Here is a 24,914-nt window from a genome sequence, read left to right as displayed (position 1 = left end):
ATGAGCAACAAATTCAAAATAAAAGCGCAAGACGTTCTAAATTTGACAGATTGGACTCAAGACCAAAGAACACGGTTAAAAAACCGTGAATATGATGTGATTGATGTAACATACATATATTTCAATATACACAAGTTGTTATTGGGCAACAAAAGTCTCTAATACCCATCTACACCATTTCATTATGTATTTGTAGTATGTCAAATGGTATTGCCTGTGAGAATTTAATGACTTAAAATTGACTAACACCCGACTAAAACTAAAAACTTGAATCTGTCCACTGTCCTGGAGATCTACCCTCATGTTTTCATGTCTACCATAATTTGGCTCGCCTGATTCTATTAATTAGCATTTCAACTACTTCTCTAGTTTATTTAACCTTTATTTAACCAGGTTAGTCTCATTGAGATTAGAGATCTCTTTTTCAAGAGAGACCTGGCCAAGAAAGCAGCAGTTGATTACAGACACAGCAAAATTTCAACATCCAGCATACTATAAAAGCAGACAAACAGCAATGTTCAAAGTTCTAGTTATTCAATGAGAAGGCATGCTTTGTTAGGGTTGGCATGACAACTTATAGGAAGACCTCCAGAAACAGGGTTGGGTAGCCCTGATTTAGCATTTTCCTTCTAGGAAGAAAGTTATACATAATCTTTATCTGGATGGTGCCTAATGTAGAGTCTACTGTGTTATGAATCAAGTTAAACACTTTGTTCCTGGGAGTAGGAGTATGAAATTGAAAATCTTCCAGTTTATGCAAATTCTTAGCATGTAAGAAGCTATTCATATTTACTAATCTGTGGTCTAGAGATTTATTTATTTAACGTTGTTTATGTTAATCCCTGCGATTATTATAGCTGGTGCTTGCCCATTGTTACTTCGTATTTTTGAGAAATAACTGCACATCGTTACCTATTAAAATTTAAGTCCTGTAAAAATACACATAATAAACTGTATAAATAAATAAACCAACATCATACATACACATTTAGTAATACTAATACAGGCTTATTTACTGTATCAACTTTAAGACAAGCATCACGCTCGTAATTATCTCATCGTGACCCATTAAAGCCAATGGCGCAGATGTTGCTTCATACTTTCAAATTGCTTTCCCAACGGCTATTGTGCATCCTGCGACTTGAGTTACAACAGTGAATATGTACAGATTCCTAGACGTGCTGTTAGGGACCACCCTTTCTCATATTAACCTCAAATACGCAAGACAGGACACTTATTCAGTATGCTAGCAAATTTATGTTAAGTTCCATTCATTTATATAGGGTTATAAATATACATACACACACACATTCACAAAGGCACTCTCACACACACGCACACATACACATAAATACACTCATTCTCTTGCACGCACACACTCAATACACAGTCACACACACATTCACACAAACGCAGACACACACACATTATTTTACCCATACACACACGCACCCATGTGCACACACACACATACTCATGCACTCAATCATACTCTCACACATGCACACACTCATACATGCGTGCACACGCACACACACACACACACAATCTCTTACTCATACACACACGCAACCCGGGCATACACATACTCATGCACTCACACACATACACACACATGTTCACATCCACAGTCACTCCCACAAACGTACGCATGCATACACACACATTCACAAATTCACGCACACAAACACAATCTCACCCAATCACACATTCACACACACACACACACACGTCGACACATTTCAACCTTCCTTACTTGACCAATGCCTTACCAGTGCAATTTCAGCTGTGCCCAATATTAACCTCAGTACAGCTTAACCCCTGTACATAAGAGTATGATTTTTTAGCAGGTTCAGGTTAAGCACTTGCTGTCTAAATGTGATATAATTTTGTTTTACATTTTAATACATTTATATTGCGAATGTTCATGGTGTGTTTATGTACTTTTGATTATTAAAACATGAATATAACATTGAGAGTAATAATGGCAAAAGATGGCAGGGTAAAATGTTTTTGAAGTAATAATTCTGCATCTTTGTTAAAAGAAGCCGGTGGCAAACTCCTCCACTTAAATGTGCATTTTACTAGTTTTTACAGTTGCTTTCATTCATTTTCACAAGAGTTCCAATGTGCAAATTTCTGTGGGCAAATGCAGCTGATAGGGAGAATGCAGAATGATCACTGCAGTGTACTTATTTCATTTCATTACTGTAAACAATGATGGATTGAGTTTCCTTATTATGTTATGATTATTTTTTTGTTTTTTTTGCTTTAATTTTCTGTATTTTCAGACAATACTATGCAATGATTAAACCTGAATTATAAAAATATAATGTTTCGCTGTTGTGATTTATTATTGTGTGATATACTGAACTTCTGTGACACAGTAGTACTTATTTCATATTCTGTATGGGATTATGTTTGGGCTCAATATGAGTAGATCAGCATAGGTCTAAAATCTGCAGTTGAAGCAATGACATCCATCTACAGTAGTGGAAATAAAATACGTTATAAGAAAAGTTGTGTAGTGTCCGATGAATGCTTGCTTCTGTTACTGTAGTGTAACCACAATTCAATACATTACAAAAAGTCACTGCTTGTCTACTGAGCTGGTATGTTTATGTTACCTCTCAAATAAATGGTTTTCCTGTAGGTTTGAACCTGGATCTGCTGCACATCAGTTGAATGGATTAGACCACTAAGCCAAAATCAGGGCAGAAGTGTGGTTTGCATGACATCCAGCCACTGAGATGTTCCTGAGACCCTATAGTTTTTTTCATTTTTTCAGATGCATTTCTAATATCTGCAGTCACACATTACAAATGCATTACAGTATGTTATGATTGCTTTGGCTCAATGTGGAAAACTCAATTTGCCAAACTGACTGGCAAAATTCTTACCCTAAAACACTAATTGCAGTACCTACCAACAAAGTGAACAACTCTAAATCACACTCAGTTTTCACAATACAGTCGTCTCATATTAGTACAATGTTCTAATGCTTATTGCTAGACATGCAGATTGTGAAATGAAGTCAAGATGTTTGCAGTCCTGTCTCGTCACTTCCAGCAACATTGCCCAGGTGAGTCGCATTGCAGCACGATTGGTAATCCCAACATAAAAGGCTGTTTTACAGCACTACATTCAGCAGTGTCTGACAACATGGAGCAGCCCAATGCAGTTGGTACTGATGGACGGGTCGTGGTTGTGGCTGAGGTTGTGGTCAAGCAGGTAGAAGCAATGCTGCTGTATTGAATGAATTTAGAGCCACAGTGATTGACCATGTCATAAATCCAGGCATACCGATGGGAGAAGCTGGAAGGATTGTAAGGCCAAACTTAAAAATGTCAGCAGTGTCATCTAATAAGAGCTTTTGGACTGAACATTGATAAGTCAATAATTTACTGCAAAACAGAGTGATACAGTAATTACTTTACAGAATTGTTGCGTTGCTGTCATTTTATATTATTTCTGTTCCGTGACGAGCCTGTAAGCCATGCTAATCATTTTTATTAGAGACCGCGCAACTCTGTTTTTCCAAAATGCCGGCTTATTCCACATGGGGTAAACTTGCGTTTGTGTTAGGTATTCCTGTGGCAATGTCTGTTCTGTCTGTTCTGATAATGTGATTATTTTTCTTCTATCAGATAAGGCCTGCTGGTGCAAGTTTGTAATGTTGCATTTGTATATGTTATTTTTACTGTTTACGTGTCAAATGTCTAGAGTGTGAATGTTTATGTTTAAATGATTGGTTGAATAACACACATCCATTCCAATCTGTTTGAAATGACACAAATTCTGCCTCGTCTGTTCAAACATAAGACTTTTTTTTTTACTCTACATATTGTTTATGCCCTGCACCTGAACAAATGGGATGTGCTCATTCTACTGTACCATCTCCTTTGTAAGCTAAGTTCCTTTCAGCTGACTACATCAGAATCTGTACTACTGGCGTTTTATGAGAGCTTAAAATGTACAACATTGTTTATCAGAAATTATATCTGAGTGGGTAAATTGTTGGATATGCTGTAGAACATAGATTGTCATTGATTTATAAATATACCAGTATATCCTGGGCTTTCATTGATGGTTTAATTGTGGTACATATAGCAGTGGCCTGATATGCATTCTATGTTTGCAGTTTGCTTCTACCTGACTCTTTATGGAGCACAATCTGTGTTTCTTCTTTGGGGTCATTAGCATATGCATCATTTAATTCTTGGATTTTTTGTTCCAGATTGTTTTCAAATTTTTTATCTTTTTTTTTCTTCTATGATGAGTAGGATATGATTTCGCCCCTCAGTACTGCTTTGCTTGTTTTCCATAGTAATATGGGTGAGATTTCTGGAGGATCGTTTATCTCCAATGGAGGATGTCCACTCTCTTTTGAAGAATGAGTCAAAATCAACATCTTTAAGCAGAGATGTGTTGAAGCGCTACCCGGGGGCAGACTGTTTGGGTTGTTTACTATTTAAGGTGAAGGAGACAGGGGCGTGGTCACTGATTATGATAGGGTGAATTTTGGAATCAGAGATATCTGATAGGATTGAGTTGCTGGTGAGGAAAAAGTCTATACGAGAGTATGATTTATGAAGTTGTGAAAAGTAAGTATATTTCTTTGTTGAGCAGTTTTTCAGCTGCCAACTGTTGCCAAGGCCAAAATCGCTCATATATTGTTTTAGTGTGTCGGTGGAGTGCCAATTTCTTAAATTGCCTGAGGTGCTTGATCTGTCCAGAGTTGGATTAATAACAGTATTGAAGTCACCTCCAATTATGATTGTTGAATTTGATAGATTAGCCAGTGATGAAAAAAAAGAGTAACAAAATGAGGGATTGTCAGTAAATACTTGCAATGGTTAGGTTTAAGTTATAGATGGAGCAGATGATGATGATATAACGTCCTTCTGGGTGGGTAATTGTGGTTTTGTGAATTAGTGGTAATCGCTTATTGACTAGAATGGACACACCTCTCTGCTTAGAGTTGTAAATTGCTGAGAATATTTGATTAAATTGTGAGGATTTAAATTTCTGATGGTCTGATTCAGGTAAGTGAGTCTCTTGTAATGGACATATGTCTGCTTGTAATTTGATTAAATGATTTATGATTTTAGTCTTTTTAGCCTGTGAGTTAGCCCCCCGGATATTCCATGTTACAAATTTAACATGGAGCATTTTTTTTATTTGGTAAAAATATAATCCAATATGACATAGTGTGTGTGTGTGCTCGCGTGTGTGTGCGTGTGCGTGCTCGCGTGTGTGTGCGTGTGTGTGCTTGCGTGTGTGTGTGCGTGTGTGTGTGTGTGCGTGTGTGCGTGTGCGTGATGGCGGAGAGATGATGAGAAGTAAAGAGAGAGAGAAAAAGAGAGAAAGAGGGAGATGTTGGTTAACGTTAGTCATATCTGCATTATTTCTGTGGTTATCCATTGTCAATGACATTGTAAAGCGGCTTCATCATCACAATCCCAATCAAATAATTTCATTTTACTCTTTAAATAAAATACCTTAGTCTTTCCCATGTTAACATAAACATTCCCCAAGCCAATGCAATAACATGAACACACAGAACGCAAAGACAGAGAAAGTGGACATACACAATAAAACATAGAGACAGTGATATTTACATCACATAGGGAAACATAACAGTAAAGTATACTGAGCAAATCAAGGCACATAGGCTATATTAATAGCTAGGTTTAAAATGCCAAACGTTGCACATTCAATAAAGCCAGGCTGTTATATCTTTGTCACGATATAGAACTCCGTCAACGCAGAGTTTGTCTACCGCTATCACTGCGTGTTTTCCTTTTTGCAATAATTCTTTTCAGACTGGATACAGTTTTTTCCGTCTCTCCTGTATCTCAGGTGGAAACTGGTCATTAAGCCCGAAGTGTGTTCCTTTCAACTCCCTCCCCCTGCTCTTAACAAGTTCTTTATGTTTAATGCTCAAATTGAGCAATAATGGGGCGAGGCCGTTTGGAGATATTATTTTTTCCTCCCAGGCGATGAACTCGGTGGAATGTGATTGATTGAATGGTTTCGGGTACGAGCTTCAGCTGGGTGAAATCTTGTATATTTTTTTCAGGGTCATCTGGAGTCTTTTCTGGTAAACCGGAGAAAATAAGGTTGTCTTGCATGCTGCAAGACTGGAGGTCAAGAATGGTTTCTTTCATCATCTTATTTTATTTTGTTATTTGTGTCCCAAGAGTTTTAACAGTCTTTTGAAGTGTCTGATTTTGCTTTGTGAGAGAGGCGATTTGCTCCTGGCTGAATTCCAGGCTCTCTTTTAATCCTTGGAACTCTTTATGGAGCACTTCAATAAGAGATAATCTTGCATCGACTGAAGATAGACGGGAGTTTATGGAGCACAGTAAGTCACTAACCTCTGTGTTGTTACTGAGAGATCGCGGTGTCGGTCGATGAGTTGGGAGGCGTTTGTTGGATTACGGCGTATGTATATAATTTTCCAGATCCTCCAGGTCGTTGTGGAGGTAAAGTAATATTCCAGCAGGGAATCGGAGTAGATTTAGAAAGTTTGTTGTTTGTAGTTTTGTTCAGCAGCAGGGCGCCACCATCTTGTCTCCGTCCCAGTGTTGGCTTTTTAACATCTGTAGGCAGAAATAGTAGTTCTTTCTTCATCTGGAGTACACGGTCACAGTGACCACAATATTTGTCATTTAAATTAGATTTCTGTGATCAGATTCAGAATACAAGAAATCATAACAAGACAAATAAAGTGGTCCGTAAATGCATACCCCCATGGTCCGTATGGAGGTATGCATGTTTTACACTGTGCACTGTAAATGTGTGTCTTTTACACTGCATAGTCCTCATACCACGAAGATTTAAGGGCCATAAATGGCTTCTCCTTGTATTCTTTCTCATTGAATCTGATCACTGAGCTCTGGTTCCACAAGTGTAACTCTATTGACTGTGACATCAATCAAATAATGGGCACAGATACACAGATACAATGTACAATCATACAGTTACAGGCCAAATATGTTTTGTTTTGTTTACAGCTTACTGATACCATGTCTGCTGATGATATTTTCGTGCTCATTCTTTTCATTATACAGTACCTGGCTGTATTTTAAACACTCCTTTGACAAATCATTCTTTACAATGCTGAAGGATTTATCAAGTTGGAAACTCAGTTGATTATTACAAATAAACTGCAGCTGTTGACACTCACAGCTCAGAAAGGTCCACAAAAGCTGCCAAGTGTCAATAAAAGGACAAGTTAGTGACTCAAAGAGAAAGAGAAAGACTCTTGTTGTGGGGCGACATAGCTCAGGAGGTAAGAGGGGTTGTCTGACAGTCGGAGGGTTGCTGGTTCGATCCCCCAAGACAGCTAACCCCTAATTGCTCCCAACAAGCTAATTGGTACCTTGCATGGCAGCCTTTCATCATTGGCATGTGAGTGTGTGGGTGAATGAGAGGCATCAATTGTAAAGTACTTTGGATAAAAGCGCTATATAAATGCAGTCCATTTACCATCCATTAGTTGTCTTTGCCATGGCTTGGAGGCGATCATTTCATACAAGGAAAGACCAGGTGGTGTTGACAGTGATGAAGCCTTGCCAGACCAACTGAACTTGTTTTACGCTGCTTTGATGCCAAGACCACCAGTCCCCTGTATCACTGCCTGATCCCAACAATCTCCAAGTCCAGTTCTGAGGCCTTGATCAAGGGCAATGCACCCAGCCACCCCCAGCCCTTCTCTCCAGTGTGTGCTGTTTCACAGAAACAAACATACCAAATGCTAACCATATTTTCCTACATTTTTTAAAGTAATTTGAAAATTTCTTCATTTTGTCATCTTGTCTCTCATTTGGTTTCCTCAAATGTATAAATGGTAAATGGATTGCATTTATATAGCACTTTTATCCGAAGCGCTTTACAATTGATGCCTGTCATTCACCCATTCACACACACACACACACACACACACACACACACACATAGCAGCGGTGAAAGGCTGCCATGCAAGGTGCCAATCAGCTTGGTGGGAGCGATTAGGGGTTAGGTGTCTTGCTCAGGGACACGTCGACACAACCAGGGCGGGGGATCGAACCGGCAACCCTCCAACTGCCTGACAACCTTTTTACTGCTCTTACCTCCTGAGCTATGTCGCCCCCTATAGCTGTTGCTTCACCAGACTCAAATCCGTAAGTCATAGTGTAGGTGCAAAAGCACATTTAGAGAGTAGAGAAAGCATAGATAGTTTTTAAATGTTGTATTGAAATCAGCTGTGCATACATTTGTGTGAGATGTTATCTACAACCCAGCCCATACCTGTTTATCCAGTACGTCAGATCAACCAACATGAGCCCATGTTCAGCACAGGAATGCTGTATGTCCACTTACATGATGACATGAAGATATCATAAGAGAAAAACAGGATGGCTGTGGGATGGTATTTCCTACTTAAACGCCATTTTGAAGACAAAGGAGAAAGAAGACGGAGTAAAAGAAGGGAAACTGAATAAAGAACGGAGTAAGTAGCATGTTGTGGACTGAGATGGAGGGAATAGAATGTGGTGAAGGGGTGTGGGGAGGAATGGGAATCTGCAGCTATGATCACAATAACACACTTAATTCAGCAAACCAAAAAAACTGACAATAAATAGCATGATTTAGGTTTAACATATTTCCCATTTGGGACCAAACACAAAAAGTCATTTGAACAATACTTTAAAAAAATGTTTATTAAGGTATTTTTGATACTTTATGACGATTTTACCTCACTGGATAAGGAGGAAGTTACAGGCTGTGTCGTTTGATTAAAAGAGTATAGGCTAGGCTACATTTTCACAGTGACAACCTGTTGCTGTAACAAAAAAACAGACCGAAACTTTTGTCAAATAATATTGAACAGACATTGATTTTGCAGTGAAATCAGATGTAAATTCAGCAGGCAACGTATTGGTCTGAAGGCAGTAATACTGGTAAGGGTAAATAAATAAAAGTAACGTGGGTGAACACACCTCAGCACTAACATCAGTCGATAAACGTATCAAATGAGTTGAAGAATCGGTCCATAATAAATCAGCCATTCTGTTTGAGGTTTTGTGAGAATTGTTTTTCTTTCTTTTCCACTCAGTGTAATATTTATGAATAAACTTATTCTTAAGGAAATAATTCAGATGCATTTAGGACAAATATATTGTAGCGATCGCATTCAATGGCAAGCCAAGCAGGTCAAAATAAACTCGTGCTGGTTTATTTTACCTCAGGTTCTGCTCGGACTCAACATCTGCCCCCGAACATGTGATGAAAGCCATTTTATACTGGTCTGGAAGCCGTATGAAAATTACACACAGAATCTGACCATTGACTGTAGAAAGAATAGCATTTCATTTCTTGGCTTTTTAAAAATTGCATCATAGCATTTAATTATCCATCTATCCATTATCTAATATGCCTATTCCTGGTCAGAATCGCAGAGGGTGCTGGAGCCTGTCCCAGCATGCACTGGGCGAGAGGCAGGAATACACCCTGGACAGCCGCCAATCTACTGTATTGCAGGCAGACACACCATTCAGAGTCTCTAATTAGCCTACTGGAGTACTTGGACTACCACGCAGACACGAGGAGAGCAGCCAAACTCCACATGTAAATGCCGAGGCTGGGATTCGAACCCTGGACCTCTTTCTTGCTGTGTGGCGACAGTGCTGCCCACAACACCACTGTGCCGCACAGCAATTAATAATGTTACGCAAAATTATATCTTCATAAAATTGTCAAACAGTTACCCTAACCCTGACAAAGATGGAATAAATACAGTATTGTGAAATAGTATGCTTGTTCTTACTAAAGTTATAGGTCATAATTGTAATAATTAAGGTTAAAAAAAAAAAGAGTGTATTTCAGAATAAGCTAATTTCTGTTGGCTCGATTTGTTAAATGTAAAGGAGATTGTTCAGGGGCTAATGTGCAGTTGAACATTTTTAAATATGCAAAATAAAGTTAACACTGCCAATGTTTAGTTATAATTTTATATGAAATGCAATGGCAGGGATATCAGTATGAATTGTTGGGAGCCTATTTGCCTGTCTAACTGGTAGCCATGGCATTTTTCATCATGAGCAAAAAACTCATAAATGAAAAGAGACAAATGCTTTGGAAAATAAGGAAATGGGTCAAAGAATGAATTAAAATGAATTATGTGACCTACTACAATGAGGGCAACAATTAAAACGTTTAAAACCACTGGAGTAGTGTTAAACCTGTCCAGTAGAGGGTGATAGTGTATCTTGGCCCCATGCACCGTGAGGTAAACGGTTCAGGGAGCTAAGAACAATCCAGTGGCCACAGTTGGAGAATTACTCGGTTGAATCTGGGCATCACCAAGTTTCCAAATCACAGCTACAATTAGATGCTCAAAATTTACAATTAGTTACCTCCATGCCAAAAGCCTATTTGGAATGATTTCAAGAAAATAACTTTTACTGGAAGCGATCAAAAAATTTGAGCACCCATAATTTCCTAAATGGAATTGTCTAATCTACTGTGGTCAGATGAGATGATATTAGAGCACGTTGGTCTTGATTTAAGGATGAATATACAGAGAAGAGCTTCATACCTACCGTTACTGTAAATACGGTGGTGGGTCTTTAATGTTAAGGGGCTGTTTTGCTTCCACTGGTCCTGAGGCCCTTGTTAAGGACAAAGGCATCATGAACGCTGCCCAAGCACCAGGACGTTTTAGCCAAAAACCTGGTTGCCTCTTCCAGCAGACTGAAAGTGCATCTTCCAGGAAGACAGTCACCCCAAGCACATGTTACAATTTACAATTCACAAAGAAATACTTAACAGACCACAAAAACAACATTTTGCAGGCTTGAACTCCATTGAAGACCGTGGTTTCAAATGGAAGGGACCATTCTTAATCAAAGAACAAAAGATATTAAGAATCTGTAAAGATTCCGGATGGAGAATGGGTCTAACATCTCTCCCAACATCCCTGTTTTCAGTCTCATAAAACAACAGAAAAACACTCAGTGCCTTTATCCTGGCAAGCGAAAGGTGAAAAAAGTTCTGAATAGAGGGGTGCCAAATTTCTGAAAATAAATATATCATCTAAGAAATATACCTTATGTAACTCAGTGATTGCATTTAATCATTCATTAAATGTATTGCACATGGCATTTAAAATATACAGTCATGCACAATCATGAAGGGCACCAGATATTTGTATAATACTGAACATTTTTATGGCCCATTTAAATTTTTTAAAATTTTTTAAATGTTTCCTGTCAACACAATGCTATGTTGCGTATGTGTGTCTCTGTGTGTATGCATGTGTGTGTATGTGTGCTCAGTGTGTTCTCATTCTGTGTTTTTACAGGTTGGCTAATTTGGGCCATAACTGACCCGTTTTCCAATCTGGTCTAATGTGATCCAATATCTTGGGGTAGGAGGCGCTGTTACTAAAATGAGTCTCTCAGGGGAGCCAGACACCAAAGGAGGAACCCTCAGCACTGAGAGGAAGAGGTACAAATGCATGAATCAGATATTCAATGTGATATGAGTTAGAGCTGCAGTAAGAGGGTGAGTTTAACTGGAATCTCTCTCTCCATGTGCTGTGAGTTAGAGCTGCGGTAAAAGGGTGAGTTTAACTGGAAGCTCTGTCTCCATGTTTTGTTCACAGAGTCCAGGTAGAAAGAGCCGAGTCACCTGCACCCAGCTGTCTGTCTATGAAGAGTAATGAATCAATGTATAGTCCAATCTACTTCAAAGCAAGGTCTACCGGTGATCACAGGTAATTAAACATGATCGTATTGGCACTACTGTTGAATTAATGTTCAATCTTGCAGACAACTTTATTGTGTAGGTGGGTGTATTATATCAGATGAGGAGTATTTTGTGATATTCAGATGTTCTGTGAGTTAGAGCTGCAGTTAGAGGATGAGTTTAACTGCAAGCAATGTCTCCATGTGCTGTGAGTTAGAGCTGCAGTAAGTGGATGAGTTTAAATGGAAGCTCACAGGATGTTTTGTTCACAGGATATTGCCGTCACTGGAGTTTAGCTCTTTAGAAGAGACGCGTTCAGAGAAACTATCTTCCCCAAAAGAGGTGTGTGATCTGCTTTTTTCTTCAATGTGTTAATTTGGTTATTATGTATTTTCTTTGAACAGTCGGTTTCATTTGATCATATGTTACATATACCATGTACAATGCAGAGATAATGTTAATTGGTTCTGAATTTTGCACATTTCCTAAATAACATACTGTGCCTTTTCCAAATATTAGTGTCAGACATATTATTCACAATTTTGCCCTTCTCGAACATACAAAGCGCATGGCCAGTGTAGCCTGCAAGATGTGATACAGAGCAGGAACTAAGGGGGGGGGGGGGGTTTCTCCTAATCTCCTAATCGGTCACCCAATAGATAACAGTTTTTTCTGGAAGCATTTCACACGGCCTCTGAAGCCTGTTTGTTCACTAACACATCATGTATAAATAATGGGAAGAAGACTAAAACAAAGGCAATACACCACCCAGTGGTGACAATAGTTATTGCATTTGATACTTTTCATTGTGGTGTATTGCCCAGCCCTAATTCCAAATAGAGACTTTTAAACAAGAAGCATTCTGTGTACAGTTCACCTTTACTAAATGTATTACACAGCGCAACTAAATTATTATAAAGAAAGGCATTATTTAGGACAAATAGTATCTACAAAGCCATGAATCAGGAGCAAAAGCTGCACGATCAAACAAGGTTATTATAGTTTCGCATTTTTCATTAGTTTTTATTTTTATTTAAAATAACATAAGCTTATCACTTAAGCACCAATGTGGCCATAACAGTCTTAAAAAAAAACTATTTAACATACTATTTACATGCGCAACTAAAGGCCAGTTCAGATCAATGATTCGCAACGAGAGGAAACAGTTTTAGAATGTTACAGAGAAAATTGCAGCGGTGTGAACTGGTTAGTTGTAGAGCGTCTGAAGCCGTTGCCTAGGGTCTCAAAAGACCCACCTTGTCAAACCGCCAAGTGCAGTTTTAGAACGTTTACAATCAGACGTCTAAGAATTTTGCAAGTTGCATCCAGTCTCGTTGCGCATCATTGATCTGAACTGGCCTTAACGCACTGACGGGTTGGAATTGTGCGACGCACGAGGGCTGCTTAGGCTCAGAGTCACACCGACCGCTCCAGCTGAAGGGACGGTTTGTCAGTGTCTGAACCCCATAATGGCTGACATTGTGGCAAAATGCGACGGTTGGGGTATTTGGCAATATAGGTAGTATTATTCAACACGCAGCAACTTACAGTAACATTGGTACATCAATTAATTCACATAAACATGAATTAATATTATATGCGTTAATTTGCGTTCCAGGCATTTTGTATCGTTTATTTTGGTTTTAAACTACTGAGATGTGTTTGATGTGCAGAACGCGTTAAGAAGTTAGCGCTCTTGTTTGTGATTAAGCGCGTTTTGGGCTAATATCCACATACATTGGTGGTTGTCCGCTGCATTAAAGACATGCCATTTGTTATATTCTGTCGAGACCCGTGTTACAGGACCGAGCGCGCCTTTCAGAATATACGCACGAATAGCCTATAATTGAAATGAAACCGCAAACAGCCAATAATAAATTAGGAGAATAGTTCAGACTATTGTGATGTATGGATGCACATTATATGAATACACATTCATGGAGGTACTGTTGTAGTCTGTATTTTCCGGTCACTTGTCTCCCCAGTACTGTCTCTGTGTCTGTGTTCCCTGAGCTGCTTCACTCCCCTGTACTTGTGTGATTTCACTATTCGGGTGGTTCCGGGTTTTCGTGGTTTCCCCCCTTCTTTCCAGTCTCGCTTTACTTCCTGCTTATTTCTAGTTTTACTAATTTCTACTAATCCCTACTAATTTATAGATTGTAAAGTACTAACCTCACTAATATACTAACATGTGAATATTACTAATGGACTAACACACACTAGTTTTGGGTTTTTTATAGTTTAGATCACTATACTAATACATTAACCAGTCTCCCCTTTTCCATGCTGCGCTGTAGCTCCGCCCCTTTTCTTTCTAGCTTGCTCTAACTGCACCTCTCTCTCTCTGCACGTGTTTACCTGCTTCACCCAGGCCGTCTATTATCATTGTTGTCTATGTGATTCCAGTCCGCGTTTTGTCAGTCCCTTGTCATTGAATTAGTTTTCCTAATGTTCTTCACCTGGATGTTGTTTGTTACTCCTCCCTCACTCACTTAACCCCTCCTTGATTGTTACCTTCCCCAGTGTATAAATGTCAGTCTTTTCCACCAGCTCAGAGTCAGAACGTTGATCGTATTCATTGTGCCGATTATTTGTAAGCCTTTGTCTATCGAGATTCCTGCGACACCCCTTTGCCTGACTTCGAGTTTGCCTGCCCCTTTTGGTTTTGTTTGCTTCTGGTTTGACCTTCGCTTTGCCTTGACTTCTCTTTTGCCTGTCCCTTTGTACTTTCGCCATTCTGATCTCCTGGTTTTTGATTTTTTGCCTGTTTTTTCACTATTCTTTTGGAAACTCGATTCGGCACCGCCCTCTCTCTGATTACCTGGCTTCGAACCTCGGACTGAATGAAGACAACGTTTTTTGGATTTCCCTGGTCTGCGTGTGGGTCCTTACACAGAACATCACAGGTACATTTTAATTTGCTAAATGTTTGAAGCTATACATTTAATTTGCTCTTTCGATGCGCCCTCATTGAAATACATTGAGCCTTGAGGACAGTGCCAGTTGGAATTTGAAGCAAGCCCACACAATTCCTTCAGGAATTGTAACTTTTCTAGTTTCAGACTACTTTCCTAACGGCTATTTTGCGTCCTGTGACTTGGGTTACAGCTGTGAATATGTATGGATTCCTAGACGTGCTGATAGCGACCAGCCTTTCTCATAATTAACCTCAAATACGCAAGACAGGACACTTATACAGTATGCTACCAAATGTATGCCAAGTTCCATTTATTTATATGGGGTGGTCGATATACGTCCCCTTAGCAACCAAAAGATAACGCTGGACCGCCTCTGATTTATTTGCCGGCTCAGAAAATAAATCGCGAAAGTAGGCTAAATTGCAAATCTGTTTACGTTTTCCTGTCTGTCGAACGAAGGTGGTCGATAATAGGTGCTCTCACTCTAATCCCAGATGGGACTCTGGCGCTTTCTCCCCACTTTCGCCATGCCAGGCGTGGACGGATTGGCAACACCTGTGAGGTGCTTGCTTGTGCGACTGCGCCGACAGAAGGATATTAGCCCTCTGCTGGCGTAAAACTTGCACAGCTAAAAAAAAATAGAAGATAGATTTCATATCCAACCAAAATATAAGGCTTAGCTTATGTATGAAATAAATTGACAAAGACGAAAACTAAAGCCATTTTCTCTATATTTTTAGTTTATTTTAGTTAGTTTTGTAAGACACAATACAGATTCAGTTGGTTATCGTTTTTATTTTTATTTCAGTTATCGAAAATGTTTTTTCACACTTAGTTTTCGTTATTTCGGTAGTTTTCGATAACGATAATAACCTTGCTATCAAACACAAGCGTTTAGCAATGCTGCATGCTGTGTGGAAATACATGAAATGGCCAAAAGTATGTGGACACCTGATATACATTATCTTTTCATTTCATTCCTAGACCGCCAGGCCGGTGCTCTAATTCCGAATGATACTTCTGTTGCATTCGCATTGAGACGTCGTATACCAACAAAGTCATGGCCATGACCTCTGCGTGGTGGCGTCACACCCCCTTATATAACCGTGCAACTCCAGACATCCTCTCTTTTTACTTCTCACCAATTCGCAAGATATCAAGAATTTTGGCCACTCAGCCTTGTGACTGCTAGTCAGAGCTTCGGTGTTCCGTCCTCTAAAGGCTGTGGGTGAAACAGTTTGTCGACCGCTTCCCACGTTACCTTGGTGAGTTAGTTCGCTAACTCCGGCCTCGGAAAGTACATCGTTTTTCCAATTTTTGTTGTTACTGTAGCTGTCTGTTTTTCGACATATACGCAGTATTCTAACTAGCATCCTCCGATTCTTTGCTATCTTAGTACCGGCTTCTGCACCGTGAGCGCTCTCGCTGTACCAAGGCAGCATTTTTCACGAACCCAAACTCTGCGTTTCCGCAGTGTGGGCTAGTGTCTTTGTCGATTGAATTAAGAGAATTAAGACTGAATGTCTTTTTTACTGCTACTGGTTATTACAGTTGCTGTGTCTCGCAAAATAGCTACGCCAGTGACCTCGCCGGTGTTTAGGTAATTATTAAACTAGTTCAGGAGAGTGCTACCCGCTTCTTTTGACAGCATATTCCTATATCAGCTATAATTGCACTTCCTTACATGCTTCCCACGTGTGTTCAGTGCAACTCCCAGATGTTCCTGGGGGATGGTCACCACGCTTGCACTGACTGTCTCAGCAGCGATCATCATCATACTGATGAGGCATGCGTGAATTGCCCTACTATGTCCATTGAGCTAATTGAGAGGCTAGATTGGCAGAGGTCTCCTCTCGCTTACCCCCATCTGGAACAATTCATGATGGGGCCCCAACAAAATCCCTGAAACGCCGCAGCACGACCTCTGAAGGGGGTGCTAATACTAAACACATTAAAAAATATGATTTATCCAGCCAGGTTAAATCACATGCTGTCCAGATGGCAGCAATGGAAGAGCCCCTACAGGGACTTTGTAACCCAGCTCATCAGACCAGCTCTACTCCGGCTGTGTCTGCTGGAGCTGGTGCAGCGGAACTCTGTGAGCAGGATAAACTGTCCACTACGGCTTCTTGTTCACAGTTCTATCACGACAGCCCCCCTAGTGAGTCTGTATCACGGACTGATAGGGAATCTAACCAGGGCTCCAATGCGGAGTCCCGCTCTGCGGTTGAAAAGGGCAATGAACATTCTGTCTCTTTAAGAGCTATATTACGAGCGGCGTTGGCTAAGATGGGTAGAGATGACCCCCAGGTTGCAATCACTGACTCCAACAGATTTTTCTGCCATGTTTCGCTGGTGCCACCATTTTCTATGCCCACCTCGCAGGATTACCTGACCAAACTTCAGCGGTGCTGGGCAGACCCGCATGGTTCTGTGAAGCACCACACCAGTGATGAGCGCATCCTTGCCTCTATGAGAGATGCAGCTGCCTATGGGTTGGAAAAGATGCCCTCTGTCCACCCAAACATAGCAGCACTGGTTATCCCTCCTGACGAAGCCCTCCGTGCAGAGGCACGTTGTCCCCGGCCCCAGTGCCGCATGACAGATGACCTTCTCACTTCTCACCCTATGACACCGTAGCCAGAATGGCCCAGATGGGAAATTCCCTTTCTTGGGTGCTGCTGGCCCAGGCACAAACCATTCAGAAGTCTGAAATGGAGTCTGGTCTAAACAGCCTGAATGACGTTGCATTACAGACATTTGCCCTCATTACAAGGGAACTTGGTCGACTGATGTTGCTGCTTACGCTGACTCGACGCCAGGTATGGTTAGCCCAGTCGGCTCTACCAGATATCACGTATGGGAGGGTAGGACCCAGCGCGGAGTGGAAAAAACACAGGAACTCAAAAGGATAAATAAAGACTTCACTATTAACAATAAACAAAACAGGGAACCAAAAAGAGGCCACGATGGGCAAAACCAAAAAACTCAAAGACTAGAAAAAACTTGACACAAAAAACAAATGACAAGGAAGAAACAGTGAACAGAAACAGGCAGGCAAGGCAGGGCAGACAACAAGCAGCCAGAAACACAAGCAGGTCCAAAACACAGGCAGGCAGAAACATTACATTACATTACAGGCATTCGGCAGACGCTCTTATCCAGAGCGACGTACAGCAAAGTGTATAACCATAACCAGGAACAAGTATGACGAAAACCCTAGAGAGAAGTACCGGTCCAAGGGGTGTGTGACCGGGTGCTTCCAGCAGCAGCACATGCTTTATTGGTAATAACAGACGGATGACCCATGGGTTCGATCCACAATTTCAAGGGGTTACCAGCTACAGTTCCGTCACCGCCCCCCCGCTTTCTCTGGGGTCGAGACCACAGTTGTCTCAGACTTCGCCCAGGCCAAAGCCCTCGACAGGAGATAGAGTCACTCCTGCAAAAAGGTGCTGTAACAAGGGTAACACCCTCAGAACAGCACAGTGAATTTTATTCCAGATATTATCTAGTTCCAAAAAAGGATGGCGGTTTCCGTCCGGTTCTCAATTTAAGGGATCTCAACAAGTTCCTCAAGAGATATCCCTTCCATATGTTGCGGGCCACAGACATTCTTCATTCCATAGCCGCAGGAGAGTGGTTCACCGCAGTAGACCTGAACGATGCGTACTTCCACATCCCTATCCTGACAGAGCACAGGAAACTACTGCGCTTTGCCTACAAAGGCTATGCTTATCAGTTTGCCGTTCTCCCTGTCGACCTTTACTTAGCCCCCAGAGTGTTCACACGTTGCATGGGGGCGGCTCTCTCTCCTCTCAGAGTGCAATTTATAAAGATTCTGCCATACTTGGACGACTGGCTTATCTGCATGCCCACATGCCAGATGGCGGTCCGCTACACTGAAAACACAGTAGCCCATATTACCAGACTAAAACTATCTATCAACCATGAGAAAAGCAAACTCACCCCGAGTCAAACCATATGTTTCATTGGCATGTCACTCGACTCCAAAACAATGAAAGCGTGTCTATCTCCCTCACGGCTCACAGCATTCTCAGATGTATCTGCCGTTTCTGGCTGGGTGCACTTCTGAGAATGCACATATTTCAACAGCTGATAGGGTTGATGGTATCTGCCACAGCAGTCATCCCCTTAGGCCTCCTTCACACACGGCCAATCTTAAGGTGGTTCAACAGCCTGTCATTACACCCCAAGAGAGACAGGAGAAAATTAGTCAAAGTTTTGCGCCAGTGCATCCAGGCACTTCGCCCATGACGCAAGGTGGGGTTCTTGCTAGCTGGTGAAGAGATGGGGAAGATCCCATCAAGAAGAGAGGTTGTGACCACAGATGCATCACTGTTGGGATGGGGAGCAGTATGCCACCATCTTCTAGTCCAAGGGACATGGTCAGTAGTGGAGAGACAGGAGCACATCAACACCCTGGAACTCCGGGCAGTCTTCTATGCCCTCAAGCACTACTTGCCCCTCCTCAGGGGAAAACATGTGCTGGTGAGATCGGACAACACTTCAACACATCAACCACCAAGGTGGCGTCAGGTCAGGAAGCTCACCTGGCAATAGCTCATCAACTGCTAACATGGGCATTTCCAAGACTGGCCTCCCTCAGAGCCCTGCATCTACCAGGGGTTCAGAACAATGCAGCAGATTATCTGTCCAGACAGCAGATCCACTCAGGGGAGTGAAAACTCCACCCGGATGTGGTGGCAGAAATTTGGCAACGGTTCGGAATAGCACAAGTAGACCTGTTTGCCTCACAGGACTCCACACAGTGCCCGGAGTGGTATTCAATATGGGGACACCCCGGCCCTCTGGGCCAGGATGCCCTCGCACACGACTGGCCGAACACTCTACTCTACGCATTCCCCCTATTCCCGTTGATTATGGCAACGCTACACAGGATGAAACAATGCAGCCACCGGCTTCTCCTGGTAGCCCCCTACTGACCCCTGAGCACTTGATTTCCAGTCCTCCTCAGCCTCCTCCAAGGGCCACCCTGGCGCCTACTGTGCAGGGTGGATTTACTTTCTCAACTGAACAACACAATATGGCACCTGTGCCCATCCAGACTACACCTATGGGCCTGGCCTCTGTAGAACCCAACAACCTGTTAACCAAATGTGACCCAGTGGTTCTGGAGACCATTAAGAATGCTAGGGCCCCGTCTACGCGGCGGGCTTATGCTAACAGGTGGAAACTGTTCTCGGACTGGTGTGCTCACCAAAATGAGAATCCAGTGAACTGCTCTGCCCAGACTATTCTCCGTTTTCTCCAGTCTGTCCTGGATGAAAATAAATCATACAGCACACTAAAAGTCTGTGCTTCAGCTATATCTGCTAAGCACGCTAGACTCAACAATCAATCAGTAGGTAACCATTACCTGGTCAGCCTGTTCTTAAAGGGTGCTAAATGTTTGAAACCCATGGTAGTTCCCCGGGCATCCCCATGGGACCTACCTATGGTACTAGAGGCTATATCTGCTCAGCCTTTTGAGCCTCTAGCTACAGCAGACCTGAAGTGGCTCTCTTTTCTGCTAGCTATAACATCTGCAAGGCGCGTGAGTGAGCTACACGCTCTTTCCATTAGCCCTGCATGTATGCGATGGAGGTCGGACAACTCTGGAGTAACGCTCCGACCTAACCCGACCTTCCTGCCAAAGGTTGTTTCATCATTTCACATCAACCAGGCTATTGAGCTCTCAGCACCTTTTCATCCCACACCTTTTCAAAGCCTTGGGGATGAACATGCTAATCTTTTATGCCCTGTACGTGCGCTTTGCTGCTACATAGAGGCTACCAACTCATTCCGCCAAACAGACCAGATCTTTGTTTGCTATGGAAATAAATCCAAGGGTGCCCACCACCACCGCGCCGCCCTTGTCATCCAACATCTCATCCAAAATTATGGGCATTAATATGGAGTTGGTCCACTCTTTGCTGCTGTACCATTCCCCACTCTCCTAGGAAGGCTTTATAATAGATATTGGAGCATTGCTGCAGGAATGTTCTTCCATTCAGCCAGAAGGCGATTAGTGAAGTTGGGTACTGATTGGCTGTTTAGGCCTGGCTTTCCAATTGATCCCAAAGTTGTTGAATGTGGTTGAGGTCAGGGTTCTTTGCAGGCCAGTCAAGTTCTTCCACACTGTTCTGGACCAAACCATTTCAATATAGACCTCGCTGTGTACCCGGGGGCATTGTCATGCTTAAACAGGAAAAGGCCTTGCCCAAACTGTTGGGGAAGCACAGAATCGTCCAGAATGTGATTGTATGCTGCAGCATGGAACTAAGGGGTCTGGCCCAAACCATGAAAAACAGCCCCAGACCAAAGGGTGTCCAGATACTTTTTGTCATATTTGTGTATCTGTCCCTGTTGTGGCCGTCAAAAACACATGACACAAAAGGCAAGGATCCCAGTTTGTTTAGTTGAGTTTTTATTTAAATTACTATGATAGAGCACACAGTACTTCATGTGTTTGTTTCACACTGATACAGCACACCTCTACATGTGTTTATTTCACACTGATGCAGCACACCTCTTCATGTGTTTGTTTCAGTCTCTCCTGCGCACTCTGATGAAGCTGAAGAAGGATGAGAAGTTGAAACTGTTTCAGAGCCACCTGAGTCAGGATTGCCCAGAATGCTTTAAGAGTCTGTCTGAAGATCCTTCTGTGCTGGATAAGTTTAGGAAGATGAAGGAATAGTTCAAGAGTCATCAAATTGATAAAAAATGCACTGAGAGAGAGCAAGAGGATTCTAAGGCCCTGTACATAGTTGAGAAGATGCTGGAGACCTGTGGCAGTGAGAAGTTTCTGAAGATCACACTCCACATCCTGAGGAACATGAAGCAGAAGGATCTCGCCGACTCACTGGAGAGAGATGAGCAGCTCAGTAAGAGTTTTCTCTCATTGGTTCTGTGTCTCCATTAGAAGGCTGAAATGAATTTAGCAAACAAATCATGACAGTGATTAATGTTCTGATTTATAGCATTCACACTTATGTAAAGAAAACCAACATGTACACGAAGGCATTTAAATAAAAATGTAGCCTCACACAATGATTATGAGGTAAGCAAACGTACATGAGATTAAATGTCCCTGAGGGGAATTCAAAGGAGGAACCCTGTGCTCAAAAGCTGGTGGTTAAACCACTGTCCCATCCGACAGACTGCCCTGAGTTTGTATCCAGGGCTAAAGAGCACTCAGGATAACAAAATTAGATTTTAAAATCACCATGTGATATTTGAGGAAAGTATTTACCACACCGATTCATCCACAATGTAAACCTGAGAAATTAAATGTAAATGGCCAATTGAAATATTTATCATCTTTTAAACATAATTATTTCTCATATTTCCTCTCTTCAGATGAATCCATAAAAAGAGCCCAGCAGGCACTGAAAACTCATCTGAAGAAAAAGTTTGAATGCATATTTGAAGGTTTAACAAAGCAGGGCCACCAAACCCTCCTCAATGAGGTCTATACAGAGCTCTACATCACAGAGGGGGGAAGTGGGGGGGTCAATAATGAACACGAGGTCAGACAGATTGAGACAGCATCCAAGAGACAAACCACACAGGAGACTGCAATCTTCTGCAATGACATCTTTAAGCCTTTACCTGGGCAAAAGAAATTAATCAGAACTGTGCTTACAAAGGGCATCGCTGGCATTGGGAAAACCGTCTCTGTGCAGAAGTTCATTCTGGACTGGGCAGAAGGAAGAGCCAATCAGGACATTGATTTCATCTTCACCCTTCCTTTCCGAGATCTGAATTTAAAGAAAGAAAAAGCATTCAGTCTGATGCAGCTTCTGAAGCACTATTTTCCACAGCTGAACGAGATCAAAAGTGTTGAAGGTGATAAAGTCAAAGTTTTATTTATCTTTGATGGTCTGGATGAGTGTCGACTTCCTCTAAATTTCCAAAGCAATAAGGACTGCTGTGATATAACAGAGTCATCATCAGTGGATGTGCTGCTGACTAACCTCATTAAGGGGAATCTGCTTCCCACTGCTCTCCTCTGGATCACTTCCCGACCAGCAGCAGCCAATCAGATTCCTCCTGAGTGCGTCCACGAGGTGACAGAGGTACGAGGGTTCAATGACCCACAGAAGGAGGAATACTTCAGGAAGAGAATCAGAGATCGAAACCAGGCCAGCAAAATTATCTCACACATAAAGTCATCCAGGAGTCTCTACATCATGTGTCACATACCAGTCTTCTGCTGGATTTCTGCTTCTGTTCTGGAGACAATGCTGGGTAAAGTATTAAATAGAAAAATGCCCAAAACACTGACTGAAATGTACACACACTTTCTACTCATTCAGACTAATGTGAAGAATCAGAAGTATCGTGGCACCAATGAGACAAACTCAAAGAAGATATCCGCATCAGATACAGAAATCATCCTGAAACTGGGGCAGCTGGCTTTTCTACAGCTGGAAAAGGGCAATCTGATATTTTATGAAGAGGACCTGAGAGAGAGTGTCATTGATGTTAGTGAAGCTTCAGTGTACTCTGGGGTGTGCACAGAGATCTTTAAAGAGGAGTGTGGGTTAGATCAGGAGAAGGTCTACTGCTTTGTGCATCTGAGCATTCAGGAGTATCTGGCTGCCTTGTTTGTGTTTCATTCATGTGTAAATGAGAACAGAAATGTACTCAGAGCAGAAGAATCAGAACCTGACAGTGACAGAGTGCAGCTGTCTGAGTTACACAGGAGTGCAGTGGATCAGGCCTTAAAGAGTAAGAATGGACACCTGGACCTTTTTCTCCGATTCCTTCTTGGCCTCTCTCTGGACTCCATTCAGACTCACTTAGGAGGACTGCTGACACAGACAGGAAGCAGATCTGTTGGAGGAAGACACAAACCAAACTCTTTCTTTCAAAGACTATGGACATGGATAGGAACCACATCACCTGTACCAGACCCACAGACACAGACAGGAAGCAGATCACCTGTACCACACACGCAGGCACAGACAGGAAGCAGATCACCTCTGCCACACACGCAGGCACAGGCAGGAAGCAGATCTGATGGAGGAAGACAGAAAACAAACTCCATGTTTTCCTTCTTTCAAAGACTATGGAGACAGACAGGAAGCAGATCAACTGTACCAGACACACAGACACAGACCGAAAGTGGATCAGCGAGCATTGAGAAAACAGTCCAGTACATTAAGGAGAGGATCAGAAAACAGTCTTCAACAGAGAGGACCATCAATCTGTTCCACTGTCTCAATGAACTGAATGACAACTCTCTAGTGCAGGAAATCCAGAATTCCCTCAGATCAGGAAAACTTTCTGATAATAAATTGGAACCAGACCAGTGTTCAGCTCTGGCCTTTGTGCTACTGATGTCAGAGGAGATCCTGGATGAGTTTGACTTGAAGACCTACAACACATCAACAGCAGGTCATCAGAGACTGCTACCAGTAATCAGGAACTGCAGGAAGGCCAAGTGAGTATTATGTCATTAATAATGTAGATGATTGACAGCATATTTTACAACTTTCTTTTTCTAGTAAGAATAAAGTGCAATAAAGGCATGTGAAAATTTGGTTTTAAAAAATATATTTCTGAATCAAGATTTAACTAGTGCCCTCATTTGATGTTATATAACCAGTATATATGCAGTATCAAATGCAAAACCTCATCACTTATCATATATTTAATTTAATATACAATTACTATTTACTAATTTAATACATTTACTAATTATTTGCAAAGATAGCAATTGTGAAATAAATAAGGAGTTCATTGATAGGCAGAGTAATCTGTTGGATCAACCTTTGTCAGAACATACAATTCAAGCAGATTAAAATGAAGAGAAGCTATATTAAGTTACAGTATTAAGATAAGGGGCCCTATTTTTGGTGACAGCACAGGCACAAACACTCCTGGAATTGCTTTTCTTGCTTCTTGCAAATAAAATACTTTTCACATTCTCCAGGTTTGTGAGTTTTATGGTCTGTAGTTAATCTGGTTGTGTCACCATGGGTTTGTTGGTGAAATCGGGGATGTATCAATAGAACATTCGGCACTGTGTGAGTTTGGTGTTGAATAATGTGTTTGCAGTCAAACCAACACATACCAGGTTTTAACTTGTGCTATTTTGGCATTATAATTGTGCCACACATGTGGAAAGCTATATTCAGTTATGCAGTCCAATGCCGGCTATTTAGGCAGTGGAGTTAATTGTGTAAGCTACTTGAATGAGATAGTTGGGTGACTGGCTTTACACTCCTC

General features: G+C 41.7%; 1 protein-coding gene across 3 annotated transcripts in view; it reads left to right on the top strand.

The window, feature by feature from the left end:
- Positions 1 to 8,416: 8,416 nt before the first annotated feature.
- LOC135242412 (NACHT, LRR and PYD domains-containing protein 12-like) overlaps positions 8,417 to 24,914 on the top strand; it is a 39,279-nt gene continuing 22,781 nt past the window's right edge. For all 3 annotated transcript variants that reach the window (XM_064313494.1, XM_064313493.1, XM_064313492.1), the window contains exons 1-6: positions 8,417 to 8,497; positions 11,351 to 11,496; positions 11,654 to 11,764; positions 12,009 to 12,078; positions 21,229 to 21,562; positions 22,038 to 24,126. In XM_064313494.1, the coding sequence (XP_064169564.1) occupies positions 21,454 to 21,562; positions 22,038 to 24,126 (2,198 nt within the window). In that variant the 5' untranslated portion in view covers positions 8,417 to 8,497; positions 11,351 to 11,496; positions 11,654 to 11,764; positions 12,009 to 12,078; positions 21,229 to 21,453. The remainder of the gene's footprint in view (positions 8,498 to 11,350; positions 11,497 to 11,653; positions 11,765 to 12,008; positions 12,079 to 21,228; positions 21,563 to 22,037; positions 24,127 to 24,914) is intronic.

The sequence above is a fragment of the Anguilla rostrata genome, chromosome 16 (assembly GCF_018555375.3).
Source record: "Anguilla rostrata isolate EN2019 chromosome 16, ASM1855537v3, whole genome shotgun sequence".
Lineage (NCBI taxonomy): Eukaryota > Metazoa > Chordata > Actinopteri > Anguilliformes > Anguillidae > Anguilla > Anguilla rostrata.
This window is presented reverse-complemented; position numbering and strand designations above follow the sequence as displayed.